Source organism: Ustilaginoidea virens, chromosome 5 (assembly GCF_000687475.1).
Source record: "Ustilaginoidea virens chromosome 5, complete sequence".
Lineage (NCBI taxonomy): Eukaryota > Fungi > Ascomycota > Sordariomycetes > Hypocreales > Clavicipitaceae > Ustilaginoidea > Ustilaginoidea virens.
The window spans coordinates 4,099,694-4,112,569 of NC_057320.1; the positions used below are offsets into that span (position 1 = coordinate 4,099,694).

General features: G+C 54.8%; 6 protein-coding genes across 6 annotated transcripts; 2 read left to right on the forward strand and 4 right to left on the reverse strand.

Moving 5' to 3' along the window:
• Nucleotides 1-1,185: 1,185 nt before the first annotated feature.
• UV8b_06826 (uncharacterized protein) lies at nucleotides 1,186-3,877 on the reverse strand (the record flags this gene model as incomplete). Its single annotated transcript, XM_043144323.1, has 6 exons — nucleotides 1,186-1,373; nucleotides 1,452-2,132; nucleotides 2,200-2,377; nucleotides 2,515-2,772; nucleotides 2,841-3,635; nucleotides 3,863-3,877. The coding sequence occupies 6 exons, from the start codon at nucleotides 3,875-3,877 to the stop codon at nucleotides 1,186-1,188; spliced, it is 2,115 nt and encodes a 704-aa protein (XP_043000258.1).
• Nucleotides 3,878-4,394: 517 nt separating this feature from the next.
• UV8b_06827 (uncharacterized protein) lies at nucleotides 4,395-5,680 on the reverse strand (the record flags this gene model as incomplete). Its single annotated transcript, XM_043144324.1, has 2 exons — nucleotides 4,395-5,052; nucleotides 5,130-5,680. 2 exons carry the CDS (start codon nucleotides 5,678-5,680, stop codon nucleotides 4,395-4,397), a joined length of 1,209 nt encoding a protein of 402 aa, XP_043000259.1.
• Nucleotides 5,681-7,026: 1,346 nt separating this feature from the next.
• On the reverse strand, nucleotides 7,027-8,592 carry UV8b_06828 (uncharacterized protein; the record flags this gene model as incomplete). The annotated part of the gene is made up of 2 exons (XM_043144325.1): nucleotides 7,027-8,493; nucleotides 8,575-8,592. 2 exons carry the CDS (start codon nucleotides 8,590-8,592, stop codon nucleotides 7,027-7,029), a joined length of 1,485 nt encoding a protein of 494 aa, XP_043000260.1.
• Nucleotides 8,593-10,164: 1,572 nt separating this feature from the next.
• UV8b_06829 (uncharacterized protein) lies at nucleotides 10,165-11,141 on the reverse strand (the record flags this gene model as incomplete). The annotated part of the gene is made up of 3 exons (XM_043144326.1): nucleotides 10,165-10,768; nucleotides 10,829-10,953; nucleotides 11,007-11,141. The coding sequence occupies 3 exons, from the start codon at nucleotides 11,139-11,141 to the stop codon at nucleotides 10,165-10,167; spliced, it is 864 nt and encodes a 287-aa protein (XP_043000261.1).
• A 389-nt stretch (nucleotides 11,142-11,530) lies between these two features.
• UV8b_06830 (uncharacterized protein) lies at nucleotides 11,531-12,244 on the forward strand (the record flags this gene model as incomplete). Its single annotated transcript, XM_043144327.1, has 1 exon — nucleotides 11,531-12,244. One exon carries the CDS (start codon nucleotides 11,531-11,533, stop codon nucleotides 12,242-12,244), a length of 714 nt encoding a protein of 237 aa, XP_043000262.1.
• Nucleotides 12,245-12,379: 135 nt separating this feature from the next.
• UV8b_06831 (uncharacterized protein) lies at nucleotides 12,380-12,619 on the forward strand (the record flags this gene model as incomplete). The annotated part of the gene is made up of 1 exon (XM_043144328.1): nucleotides 12,380-12,619. One exon carries the CDS (start codon nucleotides 12,380-12,382, stop codon nucleotides 12,617-12,619), a length of 240 nt encoding a protein of 79 aa, XP_043000263.1.
• Between the last annotated feature and the right edge of the window lie 257 nt (nucleotides 12,620-12,876).

Here is a 12,876-nt window from a genome sequence, read left to right on the forward strand (position 1 = left end):
TCTCGGCATGTAAACTTGCAACCTTTTTCTTCTTCTTCTTCTTCTTCTTCTTCTTCTTCTTTCATCTTTACCTCGGTTTAGATACTCTTATATTCACGCAGCGCCACTTGTTGCGGCGGCCGCGCTGACATTCGACCAATCAGTAATGATGACTCCTGCTTGCTGTGTTCTTCGCCCCCCGCAGGCGCCGGTCTGCCAAAGCGCCCAGCTTGACGGAGTCGTAATGACGCCGCGCAGGGCTGGGAAGCAAGCCCCAGCCGCGCCGTGAAGTCTCTCGAGGAACGTACAGGCCCGGATGCAGCCGGCAGGTCCAGCTGCCGAGGGTAGTTGTCGACGCCCAGCCCTTGGCCTACTCTGCCGTCCGTCGTGAAGCAAGCAAGCTTTACGCGAGCCACGTGTGATGCGTTGCAGGGGGGCTGCTGCTGACTGCGGAGGAGGTGCTGGGCTACTTGGGAGATGTGGGCGTGAAGGAGGCTGCTGCCAGCTTTGGAGGAGCTGTCGGGAACTATTTTGCAGACCTAGGCATATGGAGAGGGCCGTGCCAACTGCGGAATAGTTGCTGATATCTGGGCATGGGACGAGAACTGCTGCCAGCTTTGGAGGAGCTGTCGGGAACTATTTTGCAGACCTGGCATATGGAGAGGGCCGTGCCAACTGCGGAGTAGTTGCTGATATCTGGGCATATGACGAGGACTGTTGCCAGCTGTGTTTCTAGATCTAGGCATACAGGGTGTTGCGCCAACTGCATGCAGAGTGCTTGCTAGATGACAGCCGTCACCTTGTCTACTCTCTCGACCGTCCAAACATTCAGCCACTAGCAGCCCTTGATCAAGCTGCCCGACCGCCTTCTCTCCCTGCCTCCGACCCGACGACTGACTGCTCCTCCTAGGTTTTGGGCGGATTCACCACCGACGGAGGGGCCGCGAGCGCAGCGACTGCGTCATGGCGAGCTGACGCCGCCGTCGCTGCCACGCAACGGACAACGCGGCGGTTCCGTTCCTGGCCGGCGCGAGCGGGCGGCCCTGGGGAAGAGGAGGCGCACACCGTGGGTTTGCGCCGGCCCCCCTGGTGGTGGCAGCAGTAGCGGTGAAGAAGACGGGAGACGGAGCCTTAAGTACTTGTGCAACGCGGACGGACAGGATATCGCCGCATGCTCGGCATCCACACGAGGGCTCGCCAAGTTGGTCAGACGAGGAACTTGCCGCCGCAGCCGCCGCACACCTCGCCGGCCGATTGGACCACGGCCCCGGCCCCGAGGTGCTGGCGGGCAATGCGCAGCAGCTCCGACGGGTTCAGGCAGCGGAGCTGGCAGACGGCGCAGATGCGCGAGACCCCCGGCGCCATGATGGCAAGCCCGGTGGCCGTGCACGTAGCTGACGCCCGGGATCCGTTAGTCTTTTTTTGCGTTTCCGGGCCAAGCGCGCCCCTCTGCCACGAGACGAAACACTTACCAAACGGGTGGCCCCTCTCGCAGACGGACTCGTCGCCAGCCGACAAGAGGTCTGCGTTGCAGAACACGCACTTTTGCTTGGGGACGACGGCCCTGAACAGCGCCCTCAACGGGCTCTCCTGGCCGACGGGTGGCTCGTCCGCAGGGGGCGACGAGAAGCCCCCCGGGTGCGAGGCGGCCCCGTGCATAGCCTCCCAGGCCCTCCCTTCTGTCGTCAGAAGAGGCGGCGCGCAGGAGTCGGCTGGCGCGGGGCGGGCGTCCGAGGGCCACGAGAAGAGGACCGTGGATCCGGGCCGCCGGTCGGCATGCTGCGTGGCGTGCTTCGACACCAAGGCGGCGGTGCACCCGCCTCCCGGGGACGCGGCTATGCCCCAGAGCCTGTAGCGATGAGCATGTGCCTTGGAGACGGCTTCCTCCTCCGCCGCGACGGTCATGTCGACCTCTGGCTCGTCGAATTCGGAGTCCGTGTCGGAGAGGGAGTCGACGCCGGCCAGGGCTTCCACGCGGGACACCTCGCGCGACGTGGCGCGCTGGATCTTCCCCACCCAGCGAGGCAGCTTTCCCACGGGAGGTGCGTTGGTCTGATACCAATCTTGGTTGGTCGGCGTGGCAGAGAGACGGACCAATGAGTAGAGAGGTTCGGGCGGCTTGTTGGATGGGTTGGGCCGGTGGATGACGAGCCCTGCTTCAAGTCAGGGAGCGGAGCATCTTTCGGGACAAGCAGACGCGGAGCACAAGTGCAGACATACCGGTGATGGGGTTCGTGCATGTTTCTTCCGCGTGGGGAACCAGCGTCGCGCAGTCTGTCGTGGAGTGCTGCGCGGCCGACGGACTGGGACGTCCGCAGAGGTTGACCTGGAACGGCTTGATAACGAACGGCGTGGCTATGATGCCGCGTGCCATTTGCGCTCGTCCCTCGTGCCAGATCTTTGCCCCCCGGGGTCTCGAGTTAATCCGGCGCACCAGCCAGGAGTGAACAGGTAACAAGGGAAAAGGAAAAGGAAGGGAAAGGGGGGGGGGGGGGGGGGGGGGGGAGGCGACGGGAACATGCAAGGGGAACGTACTGCGTCTTCCCATTCTACAAACGCATCCGCAGAAAGAAAGGTGCAAATCGACACAGTGTCGGCTGGCTCGATCTGTATGGCGGGATCCTGTCCTCGGCGCCATTCGCCCTCGATGACGATTCTTCGAAATCCAACATGGTGGGGAGCCACGTAGGCTATTGTTGCCGTTTGAAAGTCCCCTGATGCGAACCATGGGCTCCAGCTTACAGAATATGCGCCGCCGCTAGGGACAAAATCCGGATCCATGGCATGGCCAGCCTGCGAGCGAGCAGCTGTCAGCTCGGCCGCCCTGCACAACTTCAACCCAGGGGCCATTGTTTGCTCACATCGTGACGGCCCCTCCCGTCGAATCGGGCAGCTTCGAAAATCTCCCACCCAGACTCGTCCTCGCCTGCGGACAGCCCTTGCCCTTGGGTCTTCTGGACCAGCTGCACAGCCATGACGACGACATCCCTCTGGTCATTCACGTAGGCCAGCAAAGCCCGCCCGGGGCCTATCTCCTTTGACCAGGCAAAGGAAACGACGCGCTCATTCATGTAGCGAAGGCCGTCTGCACTTGCTCCGTCAGGTATGGGTAGCCGCGCGCCCAGGCCCCAGAGAATCTTCCAGTGCTTGAATGTGCGGCATCGAGCGCTTGCCGCCGTGGCGGCTGTCCTGTTGTCTACATGCTCTCCCAGGGACACGATGCTGCCCGAGGTTGTCAGTACGCTCAGGATAGGCCGAAGGTTCTGCCCCAGGCCGTTCGGGGACCATTCCACCCTCACCGCCTGTCCCAGGGACGAGCCCGACTTGGTGCATTCTCCGCTGCCGACCCCTTGGAATATGGTCGGTTCATCAAAGTTGCCGGCCGGCAAGCTCACACCCGCAAAGGCGCATAAAGGGCCGTTGATGGCTGGGTTCGGACGGATGATGCCGCAGGTGGTTAGCGCCAGACTGAACTGCGGCTTGACGAGATCATCCTCAGCCGCGTCGTCTGCCGAGCGGTTTGTTCCGAAATATTCGGGCAAGAATATGTAAATGTTGTCATCTGCAGCGACGGCAAGTTCGGCATCGCAGGACCAGGCAATAGCATGCGGTGCAATAGGGCGCGCCCGGAGCTCGAGTGGTTCTAACGGCCGAGCCTATCTGTAGCTGTTAGAGCATGTGGCCATCGCATCTGACCGTTGTCTTGTGACTTGTCGCGCTTTTCTTTCAACACGCCACTTGTCCAAGATGGTGAATGGTGAATGGTGAATCGGCTTGCACCAAAGGGAACCAAAGAGACCCCATGTGCCCTTGTCCTTTTGATTGAACGGTAGATCTCGATGCAACGCAAAAGGCTTCAAGACAGTTGCCAGTCGTTACTCACTTTTGATCGTATCATGACTTCCAGTTCATCCACGGCCCAGTTGAAGCCTAGATCAACAGAGTCCCTTGACTTGGCGACAAATTACCCACTTGGAAGGACACGACTTGCAGGTGAGTGTGCGTCTCTGGAATCTGTCAATGGTCCTCCAGTTTACGACCAGAAACTCCTCGATGCTTTGCAAATCAGCCTTCGGGTTGGTTTTTTTATCCATTTGAGTTTGCTTACTAAGATAAATTGGCACGTACCTTTGTCGCCTCACCCAGCATGAATAATTCCTCCCATCAACAGTGAGGTTTACGCTTTTCAAGTCCAAGCAAAAGACGGCGGATGCACAAAGTCTAGCAAAATTCTCATCGACCTTGAAAGACGCAGTTTGACCAGGGTATACAAGAGTTGACAAGAAAATAAAGCCACGCGATCACACAGATGGAAAAAAGCACCTCACCAACCCGCCAAACGCCACGGACACATGCCTACTTCCCAAGTCAGTCCGACCCTCAAAAACATTTCTATTGGCAACTTGAAGCGCCGTTTAAATTTTCAACAAGGAGCCAACACCCCAAAGCAAGCCGGACCCTGCAAGGGCGCTAGCGCCAATGACCTTTTTTGTCCACCATTTGTCACTCGTCAGGACAGTAGCGCTTTGAATCTTGGTCTCCGACTCTGAAGACGTTGTCTTGTTGTAGTTGTTGTTGTTGTTGTCTCTGTTGTTGTTGCTGTTGCGTGGCGAGGCACCCTCCTCAGCCTCCTTTTGCCGCAAGAATGTAATGGATCTGCTCAGCGAAAGCAACTGCTCCTCCAGCGCGGAGCTGGCATCACGGTCCACTTCAACATTTTGGATGTTGCCGAAAAAGTCCGTGATGAGGCGACTTCGAGCGCCGTCCGCGCCGCCGGGGAAAAGGTCGTATCGCACGCCAGCATGGGAATGAATTTTCTCGTAATCGTAGCTGTCAAAGAGGTCGCCCACCGTCTTCCCGCTGTTCAAGTCCTTGACTTGATTTTCTAGAAATTCCAGATTGTAGTACGTATATCGGTCAATGACGGCAACTCCAACGTCGTTGTCGGCATGATGAGAGTATGATGATTGGTCGAGCTCGGACGAGCCGGTGGCGATGATGTTTGGGGAGTACAGCCTGCTATACATGGTGTTTGCCTGGCAGGTGTCGATCATGAAGAGAATTTCATGGTATCTGATTTTTTTCCCCCATTCGCAGTCAGTGAGCCATCCACGTTTTGACGACGCCGTCCGCCTCCCCTCTGCACGCACCTTTTCTTTTCCCACATCTGCTGAAAAGCATCTGCCAGGTCAAACGATCCAATCTCTTCGGCATCCTGGAACTTTAGGAACTCGTTGCCGCCGTGCCCAGTCATGTACACCAGAATGTTGCTTCGCTCATCTGTCAAGAGACGTTTGCTGCGGGGCATCTCGTCGCCGACACGGTCGGTCAGGAGACGGATAAAGTTCTCGACAGTGACTTCGTAGCCGCGGTAGTCGACCTCGATGTTGTCCCCGTACAGATCGACAGCTCTGTCCGAATTGCTGTACACCGTACCAGGGAAAGCATTGCGTGGGTTGCAGGCCATGTCGTCGGGCAGCATAAGGATGATTTGCGAGTCGGGAATTCCAAGCCGTTTCACGGTTCGGTAGATCGAGAGCACGTTTGCAAGATGCCGATAGTTGAACCAAAATCTAGATGTGCAGACCAAGACGGCCCAGTTGCTGGTGTGTTCCGACAGAACGGTTGATGAAAACAAGACCATGGCCATCATGGCCGCCCTGGCCACGGTCGACGGGTAATGAACGCCATGAAACTTCATTTTGAAGAATTCCCAAGGCCTTCTGGCTTCCGCATGAGACTAACACGACCCAGATAGCAGGCAATCGCCACGTATCTACGATCGGACATGCCCCAAAGATTGCGAAGGAAGCCTGTAGGATGTTTGGCCGCCAGGAGATTATAGATTGCCAGGGGTTGCCTTGCGTAGTAGTGCCAGGCTGCTTACAAATAAAGGCCAGCGATAATAAGGCCTCTAAAGCAGGTACCCGGTAGGTCGTCGGGTCATACTGGCGCCGGAATAGGAGTACTCATGAGGTACTTCGCACTTTATAAGTACCTACCTCCTAGGTACCTAAGGCACTTCCCCACTCCAAACCTTCACCCGAAGTCAACTTGCGTTCCGTACCTACCGTACCTCCGACGGAGTGCCTGTGCCTAGGCCTACCGAAGTTGCCCAGGAACTAAACAAGCACATGCGTAGCGTCTGGTAGAGCGGAATTGTTGCAAATCAGAGGAAAGTCGTTGTACTGTAATACCAAAGTGGCAACGAAGAAGCCACCGAGAGCTAACTTTTATAGAAAAACGGTAGGGGCGCCCTTTGCAGGCCCTGCTCAGTCCCACAGGTGTGAATCTAGGATTACGCCACCGTTTTCTACCCTGTGATACACGCACCTTTCAACAGGAATACAGTATGGGCCTTGGGCTTCACCTAGCATGCATAAACCGCACCCCGTGCTAGTCCTGGTCGATTTCGAGCTCTGTAATGTAGACCACAAGCACTGGGAGGCTGACGGAGCTGCTGCTAAGTCTGACCACAACCCTCAGTAGTGTCATTCTCGTCAGCAATGTCGCAAGGGCCCAAAACTCTTCCAGAAGCAGGAATAGCGCGCGTAGCAGCAGGCAAGTAGAAGCCACGACAGGACGGGTCCCGATGTTTTCTGCCAAAAAAGATGCCTCTCCGTATCAATCGCCCAAAGGCAAAGTCACGAGTAGTCCCAAGTCCGTGCCGCTCCGCCAGATTTCAAAATACTCTTTCTGCATTTGCAATATAAGGTAGTAGTAACTCGACATGATTCATCTCAAGCACAGCTAGCCGGTTTTCGGCTCGCTGCAAACGTTTCAAGAGTAGCTCTTCGGAACAGCAAATTAAACAAAGCCCACAATCCTTGTACGTACGCCGGAAGCAGACAGCAATCGTGGCCCGAATAAAGCTAGGGGTATCTAAAGCGTGACTTTCTTTCAGTACTGGTTTCCGCCTGTCTATGTTGGGCGGTCGCATGTTATTGTGGTCCTCCACCACCATAATCCCCAAAACCCAGCATGTGCAGATGGGGAAAAAAAAATAACGTAATGGGAAGCACTGCACTTTAAAGAGCCATGTCTTCTTCAGTCAAGGTCCATAATGTCGTCATCGTCGCCCATCAGAAAGTTGAGAAGCGACGAGTTGGGATGGGGTTCGCCGCAACATGGACAAAGACCTTCGTCGTCGGTTTCCCACTCTTGATCAGCAATCTCATACCCACTAAGACGAGAGAATTGCACCCATTGGCGTTCCTGACCTTCCCGAGAAATTGGAACTCGTTTCCATATAACTTTATCTTCATCGCGAGTGGACGATGGATGGCCCTCTTCTGCAGGTGCAGCTGGCATAGCACCCATTCTGGGGTGGAAATGCCCTTCCTCGAGCAGATCCTCGCCGTCGCCGTCGTCCCCGTCGTCGTCGTCGTCGTCGTCGTCGTCACCGTCGTCATCGTCGTCTTCGTTTTCATCGTTATTGCCAGCCCCGTGTTTTCCTTTGTATGCACGAACCACTCGAGCACACCATTTCTTCCCAGATAGTGTCTGCAAATGCCTTGAGTGGGCTATAAATGCTGCAGATCCATCCAAATACAATCCCTCATCCTTCAGCATGCCGCTCAATTCCGCCGAAGCCTTCATGCCAGCATCATCAAACGGCATGCCAGTCACCTGAAGTTCATTGAGCGTGCATCCCAGCTCATGAGACGCGATTTCGTGTAGTTCTGAACCAGAAAATGGGAGGAGGGTTTCGGAAAAATTGACAAGGTCAATCCGGAGCAGGGAAAGTGATGGAAGAAGTCGAGGCCGCGGCTTGTGCTTATCCTTGTTGCTTGGATCATATGGAGCACGAAGAGCAATCAGAAAGTCGGCGATCTGGGACCAGGTGTAGCAACGGAACCCACCTCGGATAAGAGGAGGCTCTTTGGGGCGTAGCTGAACCTTCAATAACTGGTCCTTTTTAAGATCAGGGTGATAGCTTCGTTCGAGCCGGTGTTTAACGCGCTGGTCATCGTAATAGCACGCAATGACCCGGAAGTTCAGGCGAGTCATGTTGTTCCGATATTGCGGGCTCAGTTCGGAGAAGTGACGTAAAGCTTCGGGAGTAGTGAAGACGAAGCTGTTTGACTCCCAAAGGCAACGAGTCCCTTCAACATGAAGGGCTTTACAGGTGGCCAGAAAGTGAATGGCAATCTGATTGCCGCGCGATTTTTCTCTCTCGGTCAAGTGTTCCGGAGTGAGGGGAGATAATGGATCAATGAGTGGATACGGACTCTTCAAGGCGAACTTCATGATCCGTAGGATGACTTCGGTTGGCAAGCTTGGGCAGCCCAGATCGTGCGATGACTTGGAAGCTCGAGTGCGTCGTCGATGCGCAGGGTTCTGTTGCAGCATATGGGCTTGCGCAATTGGTGACCAAGATATGCCATTTTCGCGCAACATTCGTTTCAGCCTCATGTTCTCCTCAACGAGGAGTTGGTTGGTGCGTCTTAAGGGGTGATTGTATGCCGCCCTTGCCTGGTCTTCCCTGTCTCGACACTCCCACGGGAACATGGTCTATCGAAAGGTTAGAAAACACACACGGTGTGCACCGCAACCAACCACAAAAGCGCCGTGGTCGAGGGGGCTGACGCTTACTGTTGAAGATGCAGACATGATGAGTCTTGTTTTTCTCGTCTTTCTCTGACGGAGGTGCGAAGTTTAAGGCGACGCTCGGGGAGGTCTGTGATTCACCGACGCTCTACTAGACAAACAAGGATAAACACAAGAAGGCAGTAGGGTCTCAGACCGCCCATCAGGTGGAGTTTATTACCGCAACAAACTGAGGAAGAAGAAGAAGAAGAAGAAGAAGAAGAAGAGGCAGAAGGAGAAGGAAAGGGGCAAAAGAAGAAGAAGAAAAGAGCCTCAGCAGTTGAGGGATCGCAAAATGACGAGGAACAATGTCCCGAGTAGTGTGATGGCCACCCAGTAACAGTGACAAGCAGCTGGAAAAGGCAAAACCAGGTGTTTGTGGAGAAGACCCGACCCGCTGCCAGTTGCTGATTGCGAGCTCCAAACCGCAGGGGAAGGGGGTAGCAGGATGGAAGAGGCCTTGGAAATCGGCAGTCGATGTTTCTGCATATAGCTTCCCCTTACAGAGTACTCGGTAGCCTGTACCTGCTGGGATATGTCGCACAAGATTGTCGTCCGATTCGGAGTCCCTGTGTGGCTTTGACAAGATCTCACGAAAAAAAAAAAGGCGGGTCGGGTTCCGAGCACCGAATCAGCAGCAACTGAACGAGACGACGGGCACCGCCTGAAGATTACTTAAGAAATGATGAGACGGGTGCGGGAAAGGCCAGGCATTGAAGGCCTAGGTAGCGAACGTCCGAGGAGAGGAAGCGCGGAGAGTGGTGGAGTGGGAAGTGGAATAGAGGTGAGGAGCGGCGGGACCAAGTTGGACGCGCAAGGATAATGTCGTAAAACGGTTGTCTCGAGTTCCGTCCAGTTTGAGACTGACTATGTACCTACCTACCTGGAACTCCTCGAGCTATGCACGTTGACCTTTGGTTACCTCTCATGCAGATAGCTTGCCGCTGGGATTGCACTGGCACTAACGGCACTAACGGCACTGGCACTGGCACTGGCACTCCGCAATCATTTGATACATACATGTATTGATGTTTGATTCAATGTCAAAATTCTTCCCCAAGGCCCCCAGGTGGCTGAGTGACGTGGGTGACCGCACAGTGCAGTGGGGCCCTGAGGCCCTTGGAAGCCTGCCAGCCCTTGACAAGCGTCAACAAGAGGTAAGAAGTCTTATTCACATTGAAACTTAAAACAGATCAAGCCTTGCGGCGCATACGGGGGTGCTTCTCATCAATTTGCATCACTTGGACGGCGGTCGAGATTCCTGGACTGACCGCTTAGCTACCGTAGCCACCCGCCGCTCGTGTTGAATGCGGGTAATTGAAAACCTGCCTGTTTACAAGATGACGTCTCTCGGACGTGTACGGAGTACGGACTCCGCAGTCTAGTTCTTGCAATGTCTGGAGGGCCTTCTCTCGCTGAACTGGCCCAAGCCTGCTACAAGCGAGCCAGGAGGGAATACCAGACTGTTTCGGCTCCGCACCTCTTTGATCATGCCAGGCAGGTTCACCAGTTTCTCCCGGCACGTCGTCCCGGCACGTCGGCGGGAGTCGCGGTCTGGTCTCGACTCTTAAACAATTTGCCTCGTTCGCCCTCAATCTACAGCTGCTTCCCATAAGATTCCTTCCAGATTCTGTCCCATTTTGCCTTATCCACCGCAAAGTCGCGGACGAAATCATGCTCGAGCTCATGTGTTCTCCTGCCTAGCAGGACTAGACTGTGCAGAGGCGGTCCCAGCTCATCGTCGGCTGAGCAAAGGTCTTCTAGAGTACCTGCAACAAACTTCTCCGTCTTGCCACCGACTCGTGCTGCGCCGATGGCCAGGCTATCTCGACCGTAGACACCTTCCTGTCTTTGTTCTTCGATTTCGAGCATTTGCTGTGCGCACTGACCGGCGCTCATGTACCGAGGTGGTTCATAGACAAGCCGTCCTCTGGCCATGTTCTCCAAGCTCTGCTCCTTGACTTTGATATCCACCAGCACCAATGTGTGCAGGCCAATGTGGCGATTCTCCTTGATCCGATCGTAAAACGAGGCCGGCTTCCACGAATCTGTAAAGAAGACCATGGAGACTGTTTGACCGAAATTGTATAGCTGTAGTCCGCACGCGCCGATTCCCGACATAATAGAGGCGTTCGGAACTGTTCGAACCGGGATGGATAATTCTCTAGCCCTCATCACCAAATCTGTATGCGTAGTGGCGCTGCAGAAATGGTCAGCTTGATGGTCAACCTCGTTGTGAGAACGCAAATAAATTTGTTACCCGAATGGGTCCCCCACAACACAGAAAGCGACGTCTTGGGTTTGGGCGTCGCGCAGAATCTCATCACTATTGGACTCGACCATCTCACGGTCAGCTATCGTAATTGAACGTCCATAGTAGCCCTCCTGGAAGAAATTAGCCAGCGTCATGGCATCACCTTGCCTGCTTTTATGCGTACCAACACAGATTGGTCTACAAGTAGGACACTTGTGTAAGCTTCCAGGTAGACTCTTGATGCCCTTTTGACAATTTCGAGCCCTTTAACGGTGATGTCAGTCTCATCGGAGAGACCTAGACCAACGAGATACAGCATGTTGCTCGTACAAAAGTATGGCAATATCACCTTGTGCTTCAAAGCCGCATATTGATGTCCCCAAAATCGATCAATGTGGTGCCCAAGGGGAAAAAAAATCGGGACTCGTACAGTTTCTACTACTCCCCCCCGCACCTCCGCGGGGCAATTCAACAAGCTAAAGAAGCTACTGTAGGTACAGTATCTAGGAGGTACTTAAGTGGGCCTGCTGGGCAGGCATCGGAGGCATGTACCTGGGTATTGCTCCTCTTACACCAAACACCTCCAGTAGCTGCGTGCCTGCGAGAAGTTGCGCCCATGCCACTTCTGCAACACACCACCGCCCCGACATCCATCCCACATGGCACGTACGACAAGACGAAGCATCTACCTCTCGCGTCCCGTTCGTTATGACCGACTCTAAGAAGGGAAGCGCATATGGCGCCCCTGCAGGCGACACAGATTTCCGGAAGACCTGGGACCTGGATGACTACGCCGCCAAGGCCAAGGAGCGCGAAGCCAAGGAAAAGGAGGAAGCCAAGGCTCGGTATGAGGCCAAGCTTGCTGGCAAGAAATACCACAAGCCATTGACGGGCGACGAAACATATACTACCGCCAGGAGGAGTGTTATTGATCTGACAGCACAGGTGGGAAAAACCCAACTCGTGCCTGCTGGCGCTGGTGTTGGCAAACGAGGTCGAAGCGCAGGTTTCTACTGCGAGCCTTGCGACCTTACGTTCAAGGATAACAAACAATTCATCGAGCATTTGAATACTATTCAACATCTTCTCAATACTGGACAAACCACCGAAGTTAAGCGCGCCACCGTGGAGGAGGTTCACGAGCGGATTGCGTATTATATTCGAAAGAAGGAGGAGTTGGAAAAAGATAAGGCGACTAGTCTCCAAGAAAGACTACAACTAAGGGAGGAAGAACGGGAGAAGGAACTGGAGGAGAGGCGACAGAAGAGGAGGGACGAGGCAGAGAAGAAGCGTCATGAAAGGGAAGAAGCTGCCAAGGTCAAGAAGGAGTATGGTGACGATGTGCGAATCGATGGTGAACATGACGAGGATGACATGATGGCTCAAATGGGGTTCACCGGGTTTGGAACTTCCAAAAAGTAACCTCGTTCCTTTGCCTTGACCACCGAGAACTAGGGCGACAACTCGATTCTCATCTTCCAGGTTCCTTTAGTGACTGTAGTAGCCCTTGAGTGGGCGGCCGAGTGGGCGGAGCCATCCTTTGGAAAGCAAACCCCGATGAAGCGATTCGGCGTGACACGGTATGTCCTTCTGGCGATCGAACACATTCGATGCATCGGTTGGAAGCAGCTTCCCTACACGCGTGCAGCCCGACTGCATGGAATGACGCCGCCATCTTGCCTGGGCCGAAGTCTGAAGATTCGAAATTTGAAGCTGGCGTTTTCATACAAACCACGGGCCCCGTGGCAAGACCCAGTGGCAAGACCCAGTGGCAAGACCCTGTGGCAAGACGTTTAGGGGATTGGAAATCCCGGGCAACGCACATGCTTTCACGCGAACGGGCAAAACAATTATATACGGAGTACGGATACTTGAGTAGGGATCAGTAACCAGTTTGCTAGACTTGATATCTGCCTTTCGGAGTACGGAGTACGGACGTTAGAATGTACTATGTACTCCGTACGGAGCACAGTATTGACGAAATAGCAGCTGGCTGCTTCCAGGGCCAGGCCCCACTGTAATGAGCGGGAGGATCCTGGCCGACTCCCATCAAT